At 38.1% G+C, this 24,225-nt stretch overlaps 2 protein-coding genes across 2 annotated transcripts; one reads left to right on the plus strand and one right to left on the minus strand.

The window, feature by feature from the left end:
• Positions 1-114: 114 nt before the first annotated feature.
• Positions 115-20,644, plus strand: rbsn (rabenosyn, RAB effector). The gene is made up of 12 exons (XM_084086330.1): positions 115-293; positions 891-1,146; positions 5,113-5,244; positions 5,418-5,518; positions 8,106-8,151; positions 8,238-8,399; positions 11,028-11,272; positions 13,933-14,003; positions 14,952-15,038; positions 15,129-15,231; positions 16,808-16,912; positions 17,773-20,644. Exons 2-12 carry the CDS (start codon positions 984-986, stop codon positions 18,703-18,705), a joined length of 2,148 nt encoding a protein of 715 aa, XP_083942456.1. The 5' UTR covers positions 115-293; positions 891-983; the 3' UTR covers positions 18,706-20,644.
• Positions 20,645-20,977: 333 nt separating this feature from the next.
• On the minus strand, positions 20,978-23,862 carry mrps25 (mitochondrial ribosomal protein S25). Its single transcript, XM_084087738.1, has 4 exons — positions 23,602-23,862; positions 23,275-23,381; positions 23,104-23,191; positions 20,978-21,362 (listed from the first exon to the last, which is right to left on the minus strand). The coding sequence occupies exons 1-4, from the start codon at positions 23,733-23,735 to the stop codon at positions 21,170-21,172; spliced, it is 522 nt and encodes a 173-aa protein (XP_083943864.1). The 5' UTR covers positions 23,736-23,862; the 3' UTR covers positions 20,978-21,169.
• Between the last annotated feature and the right edge of the window lie 363 nt (positions 23,863-24,225).

Here is a 24,225-nt window from a genome sequence, read left to right on the forward strand (position 1 = left end):
AAAGCATATAAAAAAAAAAAAAAACACATAGATATACAAACAACATTAAAAACTTGATTTTCACCACAAGGGGGATTTTAATTTCAGAGGGGACTTTTATTTTGACACGCCGATGTGACGCGCATGCGCAGCTCAGAGATCCTGTGATCACGCCTAGTGAACCGCGAGTCACACGATCATCTGTATGATCACCGCTTTACTCTCCATTTAAAGCGCTTTTACTCTTGATATCTCTAAACATTCACTCTTAAGAGGATGTTAAAAACACCGAAAGCCTGTCTCTAAGGAATAAGGTAGATGAACGAGTTCTTTTCTCATCTGTCAGTGTGTTTATGTTAGGCCTGTTTACAAACTATCATACACAGGCAACAAGGAGGCTTACAATAGAGGACAAATCCCACATTTATTAAGTTAAAACACAATAACGAAAAAAAAAGGTTTAGTGTAAAAATCCATAAAAGAGAGATGCTAAGCAAGGTAAAAGCTGTCAAATTCACAATGGCTCTGCTAATGAGCGAAGTCTCTTATAGTTAACATGTAACGTTAGATAATAGGAATGACACCAGACCTTCAAAAATTAATATTCATATAATAAAACCAAATTATGTTTATTTTCATTTATCACTCAGTTTAGCTCTTCTAAATATGACTATTTATATAAATTAAATTAATGATAACATGAATAGAAACACGTGGATGCATTATGTACGTGTATATTAAATAAAAGTATGGTAATTTATATTATATTTTTTAATGGAAGTATATTATGCCATCACACCGCCTACAGGTACTAAAGCATTTATTGTGCATTTATTTATTTAAACAGGTGTTTTATCTTGAGATGTCACATAATTGGTTATGCAATATTAATATGTTTTTTATTGTTTGAGTGATGGAAAGGGTCTGGGGTGGGCGGCGCTGTCAGACAGGAGCAGCGTGATCTCAGAAGCGTTGGATCTGACACCGACTCTCACCTCCACCTCATGGCCTCCATCTACGCGCCGTCATTAGAGGACTCGGCTGAGGTGAAGGAGGGCTTCTTGTGCCCGCTCTGTCTGAAAGACCTGCAGTCCTTCTACCAGCTGCAAGGCCATTATGAAGAGGAACACTCCGGAGACAACCGGCACGTCAGTGGCCAGCTGAAGAGTAAGTCTGAGTTAAAGGCCCCCTGAAATTAAAATGGATGTTTTTTAGCTTTTAGTGTGAATATGTTAGCCTTACGGTTATGAATAAGCTGGTGTGTTCGCATTTAGGAGATATAAGCATTCAAAACTTAGTGTCTCTCACTTTCAGTAAAATGGATCAGGGATTTTTATGACATCACCACAGACTTCAGCTTCTCATCACATCTTCTGTCCAATCACATGCTCTCTAGAATCTGAAGCTCCGCCCCCTATGTTATAAACACCACCTGACCAAAGCGAGCGTTACAGTCTATGGTCACAGAGCGATATGGGTTTGAGTGTGTGTTCAGTTGCTCAAACGCTCGAGTTTGTTCAACTGTACGTTGGTTAGGAATGAAATGGATAGAATTTATTCACACTTCTACTATTGAATCCACTATAGAATTGGTGCTGTCAAGTACAACTCACAGTCTGTAAACTAAACGCTATTGGCTATTTGAAAAGGGGGAGGACCCATTCAATATGCCCCGCCTTAGCTTCCTGTTTCAGTGGAGATTACATCAACGCATCAAACAAAGCTGCGCGATCCAAGACACTTCAGTGGGACTTTAAGTCAGATTGGTTTCCATTTCTCACTCTTCAACAAGATGTCTCCATGTTCAATTCGATCGTAAGTGCCCTACCAAGTGGACTTCACATTAGGGCTGCTCGATTATGGCTAAAATCATAATAATGATTATTTTTGGTCAATATTGAAATGAGTGATATGACCAGTCTGATTTCACGATATGAGTAATTTTAAATATCAGTGTATCAATACATCAGCAAAAACTCAAAATAATCACATAAGACAAGTAAACAGTCAGCAAAACAATAAGAAAAAAAAATTAAAAGTGCACAGCATATAACCCTGCTGTACACAATAAATATATATTAATCTTTATTAAAGCTACTTAAGTTATTCAGTCAAGATCAGTGAGTAATATTCCTTTGTTATTTGTTGTTTGATGAACATTAATGACAGCAGGATTATTAGTCTGCTGTCACTTTAAGAGCTAATGCACGGGTCCAGTATACTGATACACACGTGTTTTCTTTCTCAACTGTGTACGTTTACTCAAGACATAACTCACTGTTTACGTGAATACTCTTCAAAAAAGGCATTTTGAGTTTTTGTGTGTATACGTTCAGCCGAGTTTCCGAAGCAATACGATAATGCTTAAAGTGTGTAAATTAAAATGAAATTATCTTTAAGATATATTTAAAGTTATATAACCTACATGCGTGTTTCATATTCTTTTTGTGACTAGAAAACACCCCTAAACTTCTGACAGTGAACATCAGTGTTTTACTGTATATGAGAAGTGTTATTTTAGCATCAGTGTAAACCTCGGGGTCAGGGTTCAGGTTATCCTACATTAGGGTTATTAAACAACACAAACTCAATAATCAAATGTAGAAATAAACACTGCTTAGTTTTCACTGTATGAATTACATATGTCCTGATTCTCATTAAAGCTACAGAAGTTATTCAGCCGAGAGTGAGTGATTTTCTCTTAGTCTTTAGTTCATGACCGCAGTTATTGCAAGCTGTTGTGATATGCATATAGCGATATATACATCTGCGATATTTCGATAATTTCGATATATTGTGCAGCCCTACTCAGTAGTCAGGGCACTGATCAGGGAGTCGGCTATTTTAAGGACTGTGTCAATCGCAGAATCCTTCCGGTGAACTGGAACGTTCTCTCCCTAAAAAAATCCCACAATGCACCTCAAAAACCAGGGAGCATTGATGCCTACTATGCACCCTTACCAAAAATTATGTCTCATTTCCACATTTCTTGCTCGCGTCTGGTGTAGACATGGTGTAAGGATCAAATCTTTTTTTTTTTTAAACAGGAAAAATAATTTCATATATTGTTTTTTTTGAAGTGCCACTATTATGCATTTTCAGATATTACTTTTCATATAGTGTGTAATATAGCTGTTTATAAATGAAGGTAAAATGCAGATAAAGTTATTGTCTCCTAAAGGAAAGAAGCGATTCTGAACTCCCTGAAACGAGTCGTCAGTAATTCAGTCTCACTTCATGAGGTTTGTAACTAAACCCTCAAACACTGTAGTGTATCTGAGACTGGAAGAGTTTGGTTCGTGTTGTTCATGTGGAGAAGACGCTGTTTTCTGAGATTGATACGGTGAAACCCACGCCATCGTTACTGTTCGTATCACTGTGTGTCAAGAGCTGAGATTCAGATATGATAATGAGCGTTTGCTTTCTGACCAATCAGAGCAGAGCAGCTCTCAGAGAGGCGGGGCTTAGAGAGACTGAATCCTTGATCGAAGCGTTTCAGACACTGAGAGAACTGATCCTGCAGTGGAGATTATGAGGAAATTAAAGGGTTTTTTGGATGCATGTAAACCTGTTGTAGGAGACTCCAAAACAACATCAGGAACCTTTAAAATGGCATAATAGGGGCACAATTCATGCTATTAAAAAAAAAGTCTATAACAGAATTATTTTTCACCAAGGCCCAGATTCCATCATCAGTTAAATAGCCAAGCCTGTGTGATGATCCCACAGCTGCCAACTTTCTCATTAGTATTTGGTCACCCAGGGTTGGTAGTTGGTGGGCAAACATGAAAGCCAGCAGAAACTGGATCAGAGATGGCAGATTCAGCACGACCTAAAAACCTCAGCATCCATGTAAAACACTTCATCACCAGAGGCTTAATAAACGTGGATAATTATCGTGATGTGTTTGGAAGATGGAGACAGCACTGTCACTGAGATCGGCATCGAGGGGAGTAGATGGATGCGACTCAGACATGGATGTCAAATGATTTATGTTTGTCTGTTCAATTGAGCAGCGTTATCAAGGCACGGAAATAGTATTTCCAACATCAGAGTTTGTTTTTGCAAAGTGATGAATTGAATTGATGAAATTAACTCTCAGAATTTTTATTCGCGTTGTCGCCTTTGCTGATGCTAAAGTTTGGTAGCTTTTTTTGCTTATTAGCCATCTAAATGTGCACATGCAATGATCTTGATTTATATACAGATGAAGGTCCTAAACCAATGCATTTTGGGTGAGTAGGGGAGAGCGCGGCACAAAACACCTTTTGACTTTCTCAGTTTGTGTAAATCTACTTCGGGTTCAGAGTATTTATTTTTCCCGCATTAATTTCACACGTCTAAGTACAATTTTTCATTAATACAGTGTAAACATTTTTCTTGATTTACCCTGAAAGAATGGAAGTGAAATGTGACAACATGCCCCACGTACATTATAACATGACCATATGACAGATTAATATGTTATCTAATAAAAAAAAATATACAAGACAAACTAAAATATTTTCTCAATAAAAAACAATTTTCATATAAAATAATGCCATTTTTTTATAATAAAAAAAAATATTGAGCTGAACATTGACTCAGTCTTTATTCACCTTTTTCTCATGTTTTTCAATAGAATTGATAAAAGTATAGAATAGAAGATCATAGTTCTAATAGGGGCTCATTGTAACGCAGTGTGACAACATGCCCCGCCTGTGCAACTGGGGTTTAAACCGGGCGAGTGTCTTCTGCTGTTAGATCAGCATTAAAGAACTATCTCAACTGTTAAATAACAGATATAAGATTAAAGTAATATCAGATTTGACTAATGTTAAATAAACACAAAAAACAGAAAGATTTGTGTATGTTCATTGATATCTTCCAAATTTTTTGAATTTTGGTGTAATTGTTTCTTTATATATTGTTGATATGGCAACTAGTAAATAGTAATACATTAAGTTTCGTCATCCTTGTGTGTGTGGAAGTATTTAAAACAAGTGTGTTACAACTAGCCGTGCGTTTGTCTGTGCCTCGCTCACTCCTACGCTGATACTTCTAACACACCATGTTAGTTTACATCCTAGTTTCCTAGCAAGTGAAGGAACTGATTCCTTCCTGTATTCAGTTGTATTGTTCATTGTTTCTCAGGCCTGGTGCAAAAGGCAAAGAAAGCCAAAGACAAGCTGTTAAAGCGTGACGGAGATGAGCGGACCGACAGCGGCTATGAGTCGTTCTATTACGGAGGAGTGGACCCGTACATGTGGGAGCCGCAGGAGCTCGGTAAGACTCTTACACACACATTATTCAGCAAGAACTCATTCACACTGCTTTCAGTGCTGTGCAGTTAAAGGTTGGTTGTTATTGTACATGCATTCAAGCTGTTCCTGGATCAGTGGGTGTTGACTACAGTCAGTTGTCACTGTCAGACTGTAATGTGTCTTCTGTTAACATAGGAGCCACTCGCAGTCACCTGGATTCCTTCAAGAAGCAGAGAGCTGCAAGAATCGACCATTATGTTATTGAAGTCAATAAATGCATCATACGACTGGAAAAGGTGAATGTTTGAGCATTACGCTCCTGTTTCATCTTGCGTGATTGTTGATTTACTCTAGGCAAGTATTAGACAATAACACATTGCATGTGCATGGCTCAGTTGGACATGCTTAAAGTGCCCCTGTTTTGTTATTTTAAAAGGTCCTAATTTTGTTTTAGAGTCTCCTACAATACGTTTACATGCATCCAAGGTCAAAAAAACTTTTTTTCATAACATATATTGCACATCACCTCATTTCTCAAAGAGTCTGGAAACGGTTCATTCGAAGATTCACCCTGCATCCCATAATATCCATCCTAAATAGTGTGTGAGATTAGAGTAAGTGTGTCCCAAAGCATAGTATGTTCAAAAGAGTGTGTCTACTATTTCTGGTGGATTTTCGAGTGTAGATCTGTGCTCACTATAACGGCTAATATTACCCACAACCCATTGCACTCTGGAGGAGGAACTACAAACACCAGTATAAAGTGTTTTAAAAACTACAAAACATGGCGGATGTGCACTACAGACTTTTAGAGGTTTAAATAAAGGTTTGAGTGACTAATCAAAGTTTAACCTGATAGAAAAATATTTATTTAATGTTATCCGTGATATATTTCATCTGCAACAATAACAGTGTGGACTTTTATAAAGATCCGTTTGACCATTAACTTTTAAATGCATCATGTATTAATATGAGGAGAGTCTCCGCATGAAAGACCCGCGACTGCAGATCATCGTGCGTCTGCATTTCTCTCCGATACAGAAGGATGACATTAAATGTGGAGGATTTTAACTGTGACAAGATGATTGACAGGTCAGTTTACTGCGACAGAGAGCAACCGTTAAAGACGCAAGTGTATGACATGATAGTTTGTCCCGAAGCTTGATTTCTCTTCTGCTACACACTCAAAAGTATCTACTTTTTCTTTACAAAAAGAGTACATACTTTAAGGCCGTAGTATAAGTAGGCGAATTGAGACGCAGCATCAGTCTCTCTAAACCCCTCCTCTCTGAGAGCTGTTCTACTCTGATTGGTCAGATGGCTCAGTCTGTTGTGATTGGTCGACTGCTTTCTGCGTGTGTCAGAAACCAAAAACCGGCCATTAGCAAATCTGAATCTCAGCTCTTGACACACAGTGATACGGACAGTAACGATGGTGTCGGTTTTACTGTATTAATTCCAGCATGAGTCCTCATCTTTTTAGCCAATCAAGACCACAGGCTGGAATTACAGTGGGGAGAACAAGTATTTGATACACTGCCGATTTTGCAGGTTTTCCCACTTATAAAGCATGTAGAGGTCTGTAATTTTTATCATAGGTACTCTTCAACTGTGAGAGACGTTTGCAATAAAATGCAAATTACTTAAAAATCATACAATGTGATTTTCTGGATTTTTTTGATTCCGTCTCTCACAGTTGAAGAGTACCTATGATAACAATTACAGACCTCTACATGCTTTATAAGTGGGAAAACCTGCAAAATCGGCAGTGTATCAAACACTTGTTCTCCCCACTGTATGCAACATTATTACATGTATGTAACAGGAAGTGAGACTGGAATTGCTGACGACTCGTTTCAGGCAGTTCAGAATGTATTCTTTCTTTTAGGAGACAATTACTTTATTCGTCGTTCACTTTGATCTTTTACATTCACAAGCAGCTTTATTAGACTGCATGGCAATGGCAATTTATTTATATAGCACAATTAAATACAATTTACATTGTCCAATGTGCTTTACAGTATTAATAAAAAAATCATACAAACTAACAACAATAAAACAACAGTACAAATATAGATTTGAGTAGAATACCATAAAATAAGTGCTTCACCAATTTAAAATAATAATGAGATACAGTGGAATGGTGCGTCAGCATGTGTTAAATGCCTTATCAAACAAAAATGTTTTTAACTTGGATTTAAAAACAAATAACGATGAGGCCACTCTAATTGAAATAGGCAAGTCACTCCATAATCTAGGGGCAACTACAGAGAAGGCACGGCCCCCCTACACTTCAGTTTTGACTTCGGGATAGACAGGAGTCTCTGATTTGATGACCGGAGTGATCTAGTTGGATGATGCTCAGTCAATAGAGCAGACAAGTAGGGTGGAGCCAGACCATTTAAAGATTTGTACACAAAAAGTAAAAGTTTAAACTCCACTCTATAATGCACTGGCAACCAGTGTGAAGAACGTAAAATTAGCGTGATATGATTCAGTTTTTTGGCACCCGTCAGAAGTCTAGCTGACGCATTTTGTACTAATTGTAATCGTGACATTGCTGAATGGCTAATCCCAACGTAGAGAGAATTCCAGTAATCCAGAAATAAATACATGTATTACTTTTTCAAAATTTTTAAAAGAAAGAAATGTCTTTACTTTTGATAATACCTAAAACCTTCAGCTGGGAAAGCAAAAGAAACTTGACTTGTGCTCACGTTTTGGAACATGCAACTTGCAATGCTAGAAGCGTCTGGATTCACATTCATAAGCAGATTTTTTTGGGGGTCTTAAGTGTAATAAATCAGATAATGGGTTAAATCTTTAACAGAACTACATTTAATTAAATTGTTTCACATGACTACTTTTGCTTTTCTTTTCCAGCTAACCTCCTTTGACAGAACCAGCATGGATGGAGCGCAAATAAGATGTATGTGAACAAAATATTAAAAATATGCTGTGTACCATTTTAGTAATAACTTAAAAGGTGACTACTATGCTTCTTTGTTTTTCCAGCGCTTGAGAAATCGGTGGTATCGTGGGTGAATGACCAGGATGTGCCGTTTTGTCCTGATTGTGGAGGCAAATTCAACATCCGCAACCGCCGCCACCATTGCCGGCTCTGTGGGTCCATCATGTGCAGGAAGTGCACAGAGTTTCTGCCTCTGCCAATGGCATGTGAGTTACACGCATTTAGATATGTTAGATTTAACCCTCTGGTGCTCCTCATGCTCCTCCTGCTCAAAGGGGCCGAACGCCTCAAATGTAACTTTCCCCCCCATTAAATTCAATGCAATATTGTTTAACAAATGCAAAAACATTTTGAGGAAATTTTATGGTACTGAGTAAATGTATGCAATAATTATGATCCATTTGTTTCCACAGTTTTGCGTCACAATAATAATAACAACAAAAAAAAATCAATTAACCCCTTCATTGCTGTTTGCGTGTTTTCTGCATTGTGGATGATTTGTAGATTGTACCCACAAAAATTCTCTGTATTTAAAAAAACCCCAATAAAAACATTAATTTCTATGCTGCTCATTTTTGACCGTGAGGAGAGTGCAAGTGTGACTATTTTTAGGACCATGTAACCTTTTGAATCATGCCTACGATTTTTTTATAGCAAGTATATTCATAGCAAGTGCCACAAAAGTCACTACATGTCACACCATTCTGATGAAGTAAAACATTTTTAAAAATCAAAACATACTTTTTATTTCGGTTCAAAGTGACCAGAGAGTTAAATGGAAATTCTATACATTAAGACTTTCTAATTAACTTTTAGTTTTTTACTTGCATACTGTAGAATTCAATGCATGTCCTTTTTTTTCCAGAAATAGTGAGTTGCTTCTCTGTCCTCAGCCTGCTTTTTCAGATACAAGCGTTCTAACTGAAATGTTACTGATTTGAAAGAGTGTGTATAGTAGTGATGGAGGTCCAATAGACTTCCGTGAATCGGTTCTGTCAGCCAGTTCGTTTCGCATGTGAGTAAAGTGACACACATCTGACGCAATAAAGTCACTGCCCCTGTATCTCTCGCTCCAACCTTAAGCAGTTCATCGTGAAAGCATTTTAGAGACCAAATTATCTGTCTTTTGCAGATTTAATCATAAACTCTGGATAATGAGTTTTGTGAACCCAGTGAATTATAATAGACTATATACTTTAATTCGCAACCTTTGGCGCACTAAGCTATATTTCAATTGACAGATGCTTTGCCAAAGCAATGCACAAAACACAACGAGATCTTTATTATAATATATATAATAAATATACGTTATTGTGCGTAAAATAATTTTAGATTTATTGTGAAACTGCTGCAGGACAGATGAGACTGTGGTCAGTTCAGTGTTTTGTTGACCAATGAACTGCTTATATCCAGTTGGCAGACTGGCTGGAAGTTGGCAAAAGCAGACATTACTAGGCTTTAGAATAAATTACTCTAATGTGTCAGACACATTTTAGAGACCAGGTAAAGGATTAGTTCACTTCAGAGTAAAATGTGAGTTTCAGTGCAGCTTCGAAGTCTCGACACGATCCCAGCCGAGGAATAAGAGTCTTATCAAGACAAACCAGCAGTCATTTTATTAAAAAAATTAACATTTATATACTTTTTAACAACAAATGCTCATCTTGCATGCAAAATCATTTATTTTCAGTGTGAGCCGGTGGCGAGGAGAGTTGAAGTCAGGTCAGCTTTATGGTAATGAGCTGTGACGCGATCCGAACGCACTCCTGTAAACTTTGGTTCAGACCACATTAGTTCCCAAGCAAAATGGAGGAGAGGTTGATCATGTGAATTTGATAAGAAGGCGTGCAACAGTATTTATAGGCAACATGTTCGCGCTAGAACGCTTGTTTTTCAGCAGGAATGCAAATTAGCCTAGAACTTAACCATGAACACAAAAGCCACACCACACAAATGGATTTTAATTGGATTATTTAGTTAGCAAACATGTCACTATAATTAAGTTCTTTCCATGCATTTCCATTTCTTGAGGTTCACTTATACCCTACTTGTGGTCTGTCTGCACAAATAATGATCAACGTCTTTGTTTGCTTTGTGGCCCCTTTAAATAGTTAAAAAAAAGACCAAGCATTCGATCTACGTCAGAGCGTCCACGAATCTTTCTACGGCGTTGTTGGCAGGGCGGCGGTGTGAACGCAGTTACGTCATCACGTTGAAAGGTCAGGCGATAACCTGACGTAGGCGGAAAAGGAAGGGTAGGGTTGGGCGAAAAACTCGCCTTTTATTTATTTATTTTTTATTTCTGTAAATGGCGTTTGTCTTAGTCTTTGCACGTTCTCTTTGTAAACACTAGGTTGTTACTTACTTAGCCTACTCACGCGTGACCTTTCAACATGATTACGTAACGTGTGGCGCATCACAGCTAGTGCAAGACGAGCATTTGTGTTTAAAAAGTATATAAAAGTTTATTTTGTTATAAAATGTCCGCTGGTTTGTCTAGATAAGACTCTTATTCCTCGGCTGGATCGTGTCGAGACTTTGAAGCTGAAACTCACATCTGGACCTTCAACCCGTTGGACCCCATTGAAGACACTATATGGAGAAACATCCTGGAGTGTTTTCCTCAAAAACCTTCATTTCTTTTCCACTGAAGAAAGAAAGACATGAACATCTTGGATGACGTGGGGGAAGAGTAAATTATCAGGACATTTAAATTCTGAAGTAAACTAATGCTTTAATTGATTGACTCGGGACGCGAAGTGATTCAGTGTGATTTAGTACGTTTTAACTGCTAGTAGGTCAGATTTTCAGAACGTACTGTAATGTGTTTTCAGATAAATTAACCAGTGGATCCAGGGAGGCGCTGTGGGCTCCTGGCCAGACTGGCTCTCCAGGCCCGGTGACCCAGCAAACCCTTCGCCGCGGGTCCATCAACAGCATCTCGTCCGTCACCTCTGTGTTGGAGGAGAAAGATGAGGACCGCGTGCGCTGCTGCCATCACTGCATGGACGCGCTGCTCCGGTACCAGCGGAAACTGGAGGAAAAAGACCACGTGCCTGATATCGTCAAACTCTACGAGGTACAAACTTCAGAGTTAAAGGGGTGGTATAATGTCCTTTTCACAAGATGTAAAATAAGTCTCTGATGTCCCCAGAGTGTGAAGTTTTAGCTCAAAATACCCCACAGATATTTTTAAATAGCATGTGTTGTGGCAAAAATATTCACATTAAACAGAATCACTGCGTAAGAGACACTCTGAATCAAATGATCATTCAAAAGTATTTATTCTTGCAAGAAGGCCCAGTTGCCATACAGAAGTTACAAAGTACAATCTGTGGAGCAAGTGCGACAAGGGAGCAGAGGAGCAGGGTGGTTTTATACGGTTTTATCATACCCTACTTCAAGGTCTCCTGCCTTCGGGCAATTTCACAGACAGGAAGGCTCCTTTGCTATAAATCTTACCTACTGTATGCCATGGAGCTTCTAGAATCCTCAGACTGTGACCTTAAGGATCAGAGGTCCTCTGTCCAGCTGCTCCTCCAATTCCTTGCTCACCCCCTCCAGATGTAAAAACATACAGAAGACAAAAGTTCCCTGTTCCCAGACAGACTATAGGTAAACAGAAAAACATATGGCATTTTGCTTTGCAACGTGTACTAAAATCAATGAAAATCTAGTTTTCCCATAACACGTTCAAATTGTCACTTTTTGAGGATGAGCAAAAACAAGCCGTTTTTGTGTGTGTCCCTTTAAATGCAAATGAGCTGCTGCTCCCGGTGCAGAGGGCGGAGCTTCAAGAGCTTGTGTGTTAGCAGCTCCGATTACCTCACACAGACACGCACTGAAAATTTCAAAAACTTTTAGCCTTTTATGTTCAAACCAGAGTCAGAAAGATGGAGAGACTCAAGAAGAAGTGACAACACGTAGAAGCAACAGGACATTTCTGAATGGTTAGTTGATGAATTTATGAAGCTTATGTGTAGTTATCTTCTAGTCATTGATTAGCATATTCTGTCTTGATAATCTATAAATTGCGTTCCCGGGGGCGGGGTTTATGTAAATTTTAGCGTTTGTGATGTCAGTAAACCGTGAAGAAGCTTGTGTAGTCCCTATCAGTCATTTGTTGTAGTCCTTAAAAACTTATTTCTGTAAAAGCAAATATCTCCCTTTGCTTTGAACTTTTAGCGTCGTAACTTTGCAGATGTTGTTTATGCTCAAACAGCAACATTACACACTAACTAAAGTTAGAAAAGTCAAATCATAATCAACCACCCCTTTAAACTTCTTTTTGTTGAACATTGGATCAAGTAAATATAATTGAATTACATTAAACACAGAGTAAACTTAAATTTGTAAAATGTAACAATTGTGTTAATTAGAAGTTAATATGGTTTTGGAGACGCATCTTCTTGATGTTCTCCATGGAAAAAAACAAATCATGGCGTTTTCAGCTCAGATATCCATGAGACTTTGAAAACATCATGTTCTTCTTTTTTCATCTGAATGATCCTTAGGTGCGTCCCAATTCGCCTACTTATAGAAAAAGTGCACTTTAAATACCTGGATGATGCACTTGACTAACTGAAAAAATGAAGTGTAAAATGGTTGATGCTTCATGCACTCAAATGTTGCAGGTTTAAAGGGTTAATTCACCCAAAAATGCAAATTCTGTCATCATTTACTCAATCTAATGTTGTTCCAAACACGAGAGACTTTTGTTCATCTTTGAAACACAAATGAAGATATTTTTAATAAAATCTGAGCCAGTTCTGTACTTTCCATTGACAGCCTACGCAACTACCACTTTGAAGCTCAAAAATGTTCATAAAGAGATCGTGAAACTAATCCACATGAATTGAGCGGTTTAGTCCAAAATTTCTGAAGAGACTCGATTGCTTTATGATGAACAGATTTAATTTAGACATTTATTCACATATAATCATTGAAAATACCTGAGATGCGATTATACTTAGTGCAAGGTCATTCAGTGTAAATGGCATCTATCGCTCAAACAACCCTCAGTCCACACACACACACACACACACACACTGGTAATAGAATTGACATTGACTATACAGCTATGATTCTTTTGCCAGTGTGTATGTAGAGGGTTGTTTATATCAAAGTGTTATGAAGATATAAGTGTATTAAATGGCCTGGCACTCGTTTTTCACTTATTAGGCTGTAACTTCTGAAAGCAATCTCCAAACTTAACAAAACGAACATCCTGAGGACACAAAGCAGCGTCAACAACTGAATTTCTTTTCTTTTGTATAAATCTTCTTTGGTGGATGTCATATCTGTGACTGTCAGCGGCCAATCAAATTTAATCAGCTAATAATTTTATGAAAATGCACATATTCATACATCGTGTAAAAATGAGTTTGTGTACCAAATTTGATGAAAATCGTCCGGTAAGATGGCGCTGTAATATGTAACTTTACATTTTTTTGCTAATAACTGCAACTGTGCATGATAGAATCAGATTTCTAGTTTCTTCTGAATCCTTGCTTTAAGTCCTTCTTAGGTTTATATATATATATATATATATATATATATATATATATATATATATATATATATATATATATATATATATATATATAATTAATGTAATCATCCACATGGGTGTTTGGACCCTGATGATTTCCGCATGCAGTTATATGTGTATTGTTGTGATTGTATATGTTAATATACAGCGTAGACTTTCCCTCAGTACTGTGTGTGTTTGCTGTGCAGAGGTTAAGGACGTGCATGGAGAAAGTCGAAGCTAAGGCTCCAGAGTACACACGCATGGCCGAGTCGCTCAAGTAAGCCCTCAAGTTCAGCTACAAGCAAAGCACTGCTTCATCAGTTCAGTTATCTAATGATCTTATAATCTCACAGAGAATGTAGGAGTGAGCGGGGCACAGACTAACGCAGGGCTAATTGTAACACTTGTTTTAAATACTTCCACACATGCAAGCATGACGAAACTGTATTTACTAGTTGTCATATCAACACTATATAGAGAAAAAACTGTGCCAAAATTCAGAAATCTTTGGGAGATATCACTGAATATTTATTTAACCATAGCAAAAGTAAATTTATTACGTATGTTAATTTTTCATCTTTGTTTTTTGTGTTTATTTAACATTAGTCAAATCTGATATTACTTTAATCTTATATCTGTTATTTAACAATTGAGTTCTTTAATGCTGATCTAACAGCAGAAGACACTCGCCGGGTTTAAACCCCAGTTGCACAGGCGGGGCATGTTGTCACACTGCGTTACAATGAGCCCCTATTAGAACTATGATCTTCTATTCTATACTTTTATCAATTCTATTGAGAGAACATGAGAAAAGGTGAATAAAGAATAAAGTCAATGTTCAGCTCAATATTTTTTTTAATTTTTTTTTAATTATAAAAAAATGGCATAATTTTATATGAAAATTGTTTTTTATTGAGAAAATATTTGAGTTTGTCTTGTATATATATATTTTTGATTAGATCAGATAGCATATTAATCTGTCATATGGTCATGTTATAATGTAACCCACCTATGGGGCATGTTGTCACAGTCCACTTTCATTCGTTCAGGGTAAAACAAAACCACATAATTGTTCTAGATGTGGGAAATTAATGTGGGAATAAATAAATACTCTGAACCCCAAGTGAATTTACACAAACTGAGAAAGTCAAAAAGTGTTAGGTTGTGCCGCTCTCTCCCCTACATATAAAGTGTATATTCATATATATTTCCTGTTCCTCTTTAGCGCTGGCGAGACGGCCTTTAGCCTCGAGAACGCTGCCGGTCTGAGGATGGAGATTCAGAAATACTACGAGCTCATTGACGTTCTGAGGTAGGCTGAAGACACACACTGTACGCTGTGATGGCTGTATGTAAATCAGGGTTCTCAGACTGCATTTCTGTGGGTTTCTGTTGGCTTTAGTAAGAAGATTCTCACGCTGGGCCTGAAAGACGAGGTCCAGCCTCACCCGAAAGCCCTGCAGCTGCAGAGGATGGTGCGATACACAGCCACGCTCTTCATTCAGGTGAGGCAGACGACATCCGAAGGGGAGTGGCTTATTTCCCAGAAGACAAAATAATAAGAGTTTACACTATCATCCTGTTTAAATGTTTATCTTAGTGTTTAAACACCTATAGATCGTTTGTTTTGTTCAGAAACAGGGACTTAATTTATTACAATGTTGCATTTTCTTCTTGGTTCGGTTCGCTTTCACAAGGCAACCTTTCAAAGCGTACCAAAATGTGTTCAGGAACTGTCCTCTTATTGGTCAGAGTTTCCTCTGCGTCATCCATCAAGATGATTGACAAGTTTGAGTTGGCCAATATATTTCTGTCTTCATTTCTTCAAGTTAAACTTTTATTTTGGCGTTTTGTTTTGTTTTGTTTGCGACTGAGTTTCTTAATAAGAATAGATCAATAGATTTTATGCTGGTGAAGTGACTCGTGAAGTTCATCCATTATGAACAGTGTTAAACAATGCATTTACACGTTACGTTAAAGGAGTAGTTCACTTTAAAATGAACGTTAGCCCGTGATTTACTCCCCCTTCATGCCATCCTTGCCTTTATATAGAGAGCTATACAGTTGCTTACAGGACATTACACAAGTTTTATTTTTTAACACCTCCAGGTGGCACTTTTCTCACATTAAAAGATGTATTTTAAAGGCCTCCACTCTATTTTAATGTGAAATATTGCAATTATTGAATAATAATAATAACATATATATTAGTTCTAATGGAAAAATAGCTCATAAAATTTTTATAAATATTGCATAGTATCATAAAATCCCTTCAAAATTCTAAATAATCAAAAAATTGTATTGAACACAAATATATTACATTGGTTTTCCTGGGAAAAAAAAAGAAGTTACATTTCAAGGCTTCGATCACTTTTGGCCGCGACAGAGCCAAGTGTGACCCCTAAATGAAGAGGGAATGAATTCGAGGATATTGGACCTGGAAAGTCCTTGAAAGGTCCTTGAATTTGAGGTGAACCGAGGTGTGGGAACCCTCTGATATACTGTCCTCTTATTGGTCAGAGTTGCCTCTGCGTCATCCATCAAGATGATTGACAGGTTCACTCCATGAGCTTATTGTGGCTTTATTTGTAACTGTCGAGACACATGCAAACACTATACTATACTATACTACACTATACTATACGAATGTAGCCGTCATTCCCGCTGTTAAATTATATGCTACATTCATATTACAGTAATACTGCAGCAGATTCAAACGCGCTCTCTCTGGATCTCCCTGTCTAGAGGTCATCAGTGTCGAGACACACGCAAACACTATGAATATTATAATGCAGGAATCAAGGCTTCATCGGGTGCAAACTTTTGAAATGACTAATGTGTATAAATTCAATTATTTTGTCTTCTGTAAACACTTAGCTTAGCTTCTGTAAATAGCTTAGCTATGGCAGTACTGAAAACATTTTTTCATGAAATTTCATTTTAATGAAATTAAATTTTCATGCTTAAATTTCCTATATAGTTTTTAAATGTTCAACATCTTGCAGGTTTAGGAACGAATGGGTGCAACTGTAGGTAAAGTTAGCAGCTCACATTCAACACTTGCTTTCTTGCATCCCATAGGAGAAGCTGTTGGGTCTGACGTCCCTCCCCACCAAGGAGAAACACGAGCAGCTTAAAGAGAAGAGAAGAGAGGAGCTGGAGAGAAGAGCTCAGCAGGAGAGACAGGTGAGAGAACAGCATCATAATCGCATAATCATAATCATACAGTTTGCCGATTTCTTTATGTAACTTAAAATTTGGTTGAGCTTCTCTATTTTGCCATATATTCGAGTGAAACACTTCTGGAACAAGAACAAATGTGGGCGGGGCTTGATTTTGATTGGATGGTTGTGGTTTGCTATTGGCTGATCTCATGTGAGTGACAGGTTGCCCCGCCCACGTCATCAGAGAAGAGAAGAGAAGCTGCGAGAGGAATTTCTAATAAATACTGCAATATTCCATAAAAATAAGATATGTCCATTTTGATATAATGCACAAGTGAGACTATTTTTTACAGGACCATTTAACATTTTCAAATCATGTCCATGATTTCTTTTTTGTCTTCACACTGCAAGTAGTGCCAAAACCTTTACCAAGTTTCGAACCATTCATCTAATGAAGTCAAAAATACTAAAGTAAAAAATGACAGAAGAGAACCAGAGGAATAGTTCACTTCAGAATGCTAATTCTGTCATAATTTACTCATCCTCAAGTTGTTTCAAACCTGTATGAGTTTCTTTCTTCTGCTGAACACAAGGGAAGATATTTTGAAGAACGTCGGCAACAGTTGAACAGTTGTTGGACCCCATTGACTTCCATAGTATTTTTTTTCCTAGTTTGGAAGTGAATGGGTGCACCAACTGTCTGCTTACCCACATTCCCCAAAATATCTTCTCTAGATTGACATCTAAAAATGTTTAAGTTTTGTTCTCACTAACATTCGGATGTTAAAAATGAATAAAATGGCAACAGTAAAACACAGTTCTGTTCATGTTTTGTTCAGCGTAAAGCGCATTGTAACTCTGTTCTTGTCTTGCGTAACACAGGCCGGCCTGGAGGCACAGAAGCGGCGTTTGGATAACGAGAAGAACCGACCGGCACGAACTGACACAAACGGTGATGTTCCCGCTCCACGCATGACCAAAGCTGCCGGCTGGCTCCCGCAGTCGGACACGCTTCACACCCGCTCGGAGCTGGACGACCCGCTTCTGCAGCAGATCAACAACATCGAGTCGTTCCTGCGCCAGGCTCGCTCCGCGAACCGCAGCGATGAGGTGGCCATGCTGGAGGAGAACCTCCGGCAACTTCAGGACGAGTTCGACGCTCAGCAGACCAGTCGAGCCATCAGACTCTCACAGAGACTGGCCGAGGAGACCGACCTTCAGCAGAGCCAGATCCAGCATCTGCAGCAGAGAGAGCTGGAGCACAGGACACACACTAAACCCTCCTCGGACGTCAGAGAGGCCAATCAGAGGAGAGAGGACGAGGAAGACGAGCGCTCCATCGGAAGCCCAAATCTGCTGGGAGACTCTCCTCCGCTGGACACACACACAGAAAAACACACACCGGCTCCACCAGCCAGAAACCCGTTCGAAGAGGTCGAGGAAAAACCTGCAAACTCTCAGACGGCCAATGGGAAGAAACAGTACAACCCGTTTGAGGATGAGGATGACGAAGAGGAGGATACTGGGAAAGCAAAGTCGCCTAGAAATCCCTTTGAAGATGAAGATTGTGAAGACGGGAACCCTTTTAAAGAGGTTTCCGACGAGATTCCTGCCGCGTCAAACAACCCGTTCGATGAAGACGATGATGATGAAGATGACACGATCGAGGAGGAGCTGCTGCTGCAACAGATTGACAATATCCGAGCGTATATCTTCGACGCCAAGCTGAGCGGACGCTCTGATGAGGTGGAGCTTCTGTCGGAGAACCTGAAGGAGCTGCAACGCACACTACACGAGCAGAAGAGGAAAAAATAGCGGACGACGCAAACCCGTCGGAGAAAAACTGGGGAAATAAACTTCTTGTTTTCAGTTACAAACACATGGAAGCTTGTTTCCCACACAGAATAACAAATTTAAAAGGTTATTGCGACTTTTTAATCTCACAATTCTGACTTTATAACATAATTGTGAGTTATAAAGTTGCAATTTTGTGATATAAAGTCAGAATTGCGAGATATAAACTCGCAATTGTGTGTTAGAAAGTCAGAGTTGTGTGATATAGGCACATTTGTGTGTTATAAAGTCAGTAATTGCGAGAAAAAAAGTCAGAATTGTGTTTATATCACACAATTCTGACTTTCTAACACACAATTGTGACTATATCACACAATTCTGACTTTATAACATAATTGCGAGTTATAAAGCCGCAATTTCGTGTTATAAAGTCAGAATTGCGAGATATAAACTCGCAGTTGTGAAAAAAAAGTCAGAATTTTGAGTTTATATCTCGCAATTCTGACTTTATAACACAAATGTGCCTATATCACACAATTGACTTTTTAACACACAATTGCGAGTTTATATCTTGCAATTCTGACTTTATAACACACAATTGTGACTATATCACACGATTATGACTTTATAACATCGCAATTTCGTGATATAAAGTCAGAATTGCAAGATATAAACTCACAATTGTGTGTTAGAATGTCAGAATTGTGTGATATAGGCACATGTGATATAATGTCAGAATTGCAAGATATAAAATCGTAATTGCGGAAAAAAAAGTCAGAATTGCGATTCTGACTTTATAGTATGAAAATGTGCCTATATCACACAATTCTGACTTTATATCTTGCAATTGTGAGAAATAAAGTCATAATTGCGAGATGTAAACTTGCAATTATCTTTTGAAATGTTTTATCCTGTGGCGGAAACAAGCTTCCAGACAAACATGCTACAAAAATGTAAAACAAATGAGAATTTTCTGTGCAAGAGAAACACAAAAGCGTAGAATTGTAAACAAATTGCATCAACTTAAATTTGCAATTTAATCAATTGTAAAAAAGCATCGGTAAATATTCAAATTCATGTTTTATGCGAACAAAACCTTAGTGTTATTTTGCATTTAATAGATAGTTTCCAGTCATTTAAATGAGTAGGTTTTTATGCAGAGTTGCTTGAAGTATCTAAAGTAAAGCTTTTTCTGTTCAACAAAGTCAGTATTTCGTGCACAAAGCAACTTTTACTGAGTTATTTCAGTTTTTCTTGAACACCTGCAGCTTTGAATCATTTTCTTATGTTATTGATCTAATGGATAAGCACTAAATAGAAATCCTGTGTTTTTATCTCGGAAACATCAGTGATCGAGGATAATTCTGTTTACCAAACCTTTGATTTTCTTTGTTGTTTGGAGCACAAAATTTGATTCGTCTAATCAATGTCAGATTATCCTGGATGTATGTAATTTAGATCTGTATATATAACTTTTTTTTTTCTATTTATATTCTGATTTCGCGCTTCTTCAAAAACACCCAGTGCAAGTTCAACACTTGTTTAAAGTCAGAAACTCCTGCTCCTCCATTGATGTGCTTAAATCTCCTGTTTTGCTTTGCATGTTTTATTAATCCTCCATTGAACTGTTCACTGTACCCATCTCAAACACATCAAACACTGTCGTGTATTAACTTACACGAACTCGTCAAGGCTTTCCAGTACAGAATATACACTGTATTTGAAGAGCTGAAGTTAATTTCCCATTAGAAGACAGTACGAGACACACTAGCATAAAGTTGCTGAATGAAATGCTTTTTGTGATTACTCATGTTTTTTTTTGTCAACAAAGCAACATATTTGTGAGTAATATTAACAACCTGTCCATTAGCTTTTGGATAATGTTGTGTGTTTACACCGAGCAATATCAGGTATCATAAATGTAACACTAATAATTAATAAAACCGACAATGAAAATGTGGTCAAAGTATTCATTTTAACTATTTTTTTGTAAGTTCACAGTTTACCTAACGAGTTAAACTTACAAAATCACGTCCACTCACCAATAAAACATTAAAATAAAGTGTAACTCTTACGTCAAATCAATCACTGCTGAGTTTTTTTCAAGACAGATGCAGTTGTAACAAACACTTTGTGTGTAATATGTATATTTTTTTAGACTACATGATATTTTTATGCGATTTTAACTTCTAAAATCATCCAATAATCGCTTGCCGTCGTTAAAGATGTGGGTGATGATGTCATTGAAAAGGCAGAACTAGCGCCTGAGTTCCAAAAACGAGCATAAACAAACTATGGCCAGAAAGTATTTATTTTAACACATTTTTTACATGTTTATAAATGAAGTCTGCTTTCCATAGTCCATCACAGTTTATTCCTAATGGGCTAAACTTACAAAATCACGTCCACTCACCAATAAAACATTAGTTTAATTAAGATTTTTCTCCCAGAGTCCAAAGCGTATGTCACACTGACTGTAACAGTTTTAATCGTCAGATGTCGCAGCCAGTTTGGCCCTGTATTTGCCCGTCATCTCTTTGGGAAGCGGGACGAGACCGGGATGAGGAACTTGACCCTCCACTTCACTCATACACTCCCGCAGGAAATACTTCTTGTGCCCGAAGTTAGCGGGGTTTGACAGCTCCATTTTAGCCAGAGCTTCAGCTTCGAGAACATGACTGTGGGCAGAGAGACAGAAGCACAGGCACATTAAATCTCATATCATGGCATACTGTGGTCAATGTGATCAGGAGTGTGTTTCCCGAAAGCATCGTTAGCCAACTATGGTCCCAAGTTCTGACGTTATCAGCAGTTCAACGAGTCTGTTTCCAGAAACCAGTTCTAACGAACATTCACAAACAGCGTCTCAGAGTTGTGTGTTTAGAACGACAGCATCGACCTGTGGTTTCTAGTTTGCATTACATGGGGACTCAATAAATCATTATCTTGAGCCAAATAAGCAAGATGACATTCAGTACAACCTGTGTCTTTTATTTAGAATACATACAAATGTCATTTACGTGTTTTAGTTTGTCAAAAGATTTAAAGCACAGTTTTTGAAGAGTGCGCATGTGCGAACGTAAGAATGAGCCGATGATTGAATCTGGAAATAAAGCAAAATAACACAGAAAAATGAGAAAAAGGGGAAGATGGATTCGAACTGATTTTCTACTGTTGTTGACAAATCCAGCGTTTTCCATTTTTTTCTCTTTTTGAGCCTCCGTTCTGACGTACAACCCAGAAGCGCTGCGCTGTTACACTACGTGAACTCACTCAGAGACACACAGAAGAACATGAATAGTTGAATAAAGTCGTTATTTTTGGTTTTGACAGCGCAACAATGTCTTTATTAACTTTTCTGGGCCGGCAGAATGAAATTAATGAGCAGCCGATGGAGGAGTGATCCAGCTCTCAGATTTCATCAAAAATATCTTAATTTGTGTTCCGAAGATGAACGAAGGTCTTACGGGGTTGGAACAACATGAGGGAGAGTAATCACTGACATAATTTTCATTTTTGGGTGAACTAACCCTTTAAATGAGTTTAGTTTAAGCGCAGATAGCAGCGTGTGCAGTTCAGTCTCTCCTGCGTTTGTGCACTATCAACACCTGGGTGATGACGCAGTAAATGATGGCCGTGTTCGAGCATACGGCACTCGCAATGAACGAAGTTTACAAAGAGTGACTGTTCTGTCCATGTTTTTTTTGGATCATCGCTGTTGTAATGTATTGAAAATCTGGAATCTGAGGGTGCAAAAAAAAATCTAAACATTGAGAAAATCTCCTTTAAAGTTGTTCATTTATGTTCACGATTGTGCTGCATTCACTCACAAAAATAAATGTTTTATAGATTTACGGAAGGAAATTTACAGAATATCTTCATGGAACATGATCTTTACTTAATATCCTCATGATTTTTGTCATAAAAGAAAAATCGATCATTTTGACCCATACAGTGTATTGTTGGTTACTGACACAAATATACCCGTGCGACATGTGACTGGTTTTGTGATGCGTCGTCAGATTTAAGATGAACTGCGGTGCAAATGCGTGCTGAACAGTGGATGGAGAACGGTACGGTTAGTTTTTACCAAGAACCATTACAACCCAAGTGTAAAGAGACACCGATTTACTAAACAAGGCTAATTAGCGTGAGAGCGCAATCCCATAAGAGTGTGATGGGAGTGGAAAGTTCTGCGTGTGATTGACGAGCAAATTAAAGAACAGATGCAGCCGAATAACTTCCATAATGACCAACGACCATCCACCCAGAGCAGAGCTAATCGAGGTATGACGCCAGAACCCGGAGGTCTAACTCGCCGCTGTCTCCTTCGGGACAGTAGTGAAAGACTCTGATATAAAGAGTGCCGTGAGTTTGAGCTCATGGGGACTTTAAAGCACATCATGCTCCTCTACTTACTCCGGCTTGCCAAGGATCTTCCTCACATGGTGTGTGATTTCTTTATGATGCTTTCCTTCTACATCCACCAACACCTGCTCTCCGTCATCTGAACACAGGGTCAGAGGTTAGAGGATAAAGCCCATCAGAACAGCGCTGAGAGTCAGACACTCACCGAGGTAAAACACTCACCGAGGTAAAACCGCAGGAACGGGGATGGAGTCGTGTTTTTGAACATCATTATCTGAACCCAGGGGTTTTTGTACTGGATTTGAGGAATGTTGAAGAACACAAACTTCCTGTCAAATACATAAACATTACACTTCACATACATGAGTGACTTTGAAACATCTATCGTGTTTTTAACCTTCAATTCTCATATATTTAATCTTCTTCTGACATCACACAACACAAACAGTATTTTATCCGATATATATTGACAGTGACAGCGATTAACACTCTTTCAGTAAGAGCTTTCTGGCTAATAAAGTCAGCTGTTGTTGATGTTGTTATTCTGACCTTGCTCCTTCACTCAGATCTCCATGCGTGTTATAATTGACAGTCATAATCTTCACCGATTTCTTAAACACTATTTCTCCTTTCTGCAGATACTCCAGCGTCCTCCGTATGGGGAATCTTCCCTTCATCGGCATGATTATAGGATTTATTTGAGTAACACTGATGATCCAAAGACGTGATCCCAACACATCAGCTCATGCTACTCCTGCCTCGCGCTTATTGATGACGTCAGATACACGCGCCGCCAAGAACGAACAATCACTGACAAGCAAAGACTAAACTCAATAAATTCATTCATATACAATTTACATCATTGAATACGTAATGATTCGTTGCAATAAACAAAAGTACAATAAAATGTAAGAATAAATATAAGGCGTGAAATTACTTAATTTCTTCATGAAAAATTAAAAACCGTGAAACAAGCCTTAAAATAAATCTCAAGAAATACACTTTGAAATAAAATGCAGCAGACAATATAAAATAATTTAACCCTGGAGAACCCAAGAACCCTTTTCTTCTTTGGAAAATTATGAACTATGTATTAAATTACTGCTATAAGTTCACTGAACACCAAAATATCCACTTTTTCAATTTTAACCCTTTATTCCCTAATTTAGGATT

The sequence above is a fragment of the Abramis brama genome (genome assembly GCF_963993115.1).
Source record: "Abramis brama genome assembly, chromosome: 16".
Taxonomy (NCBI): domain Eukaryota; kingdom Metazoa; phylum Chordata; class Actinopteri; order Cypriniformes; family Leuciscidae; genus Abramis; species Abramis brama.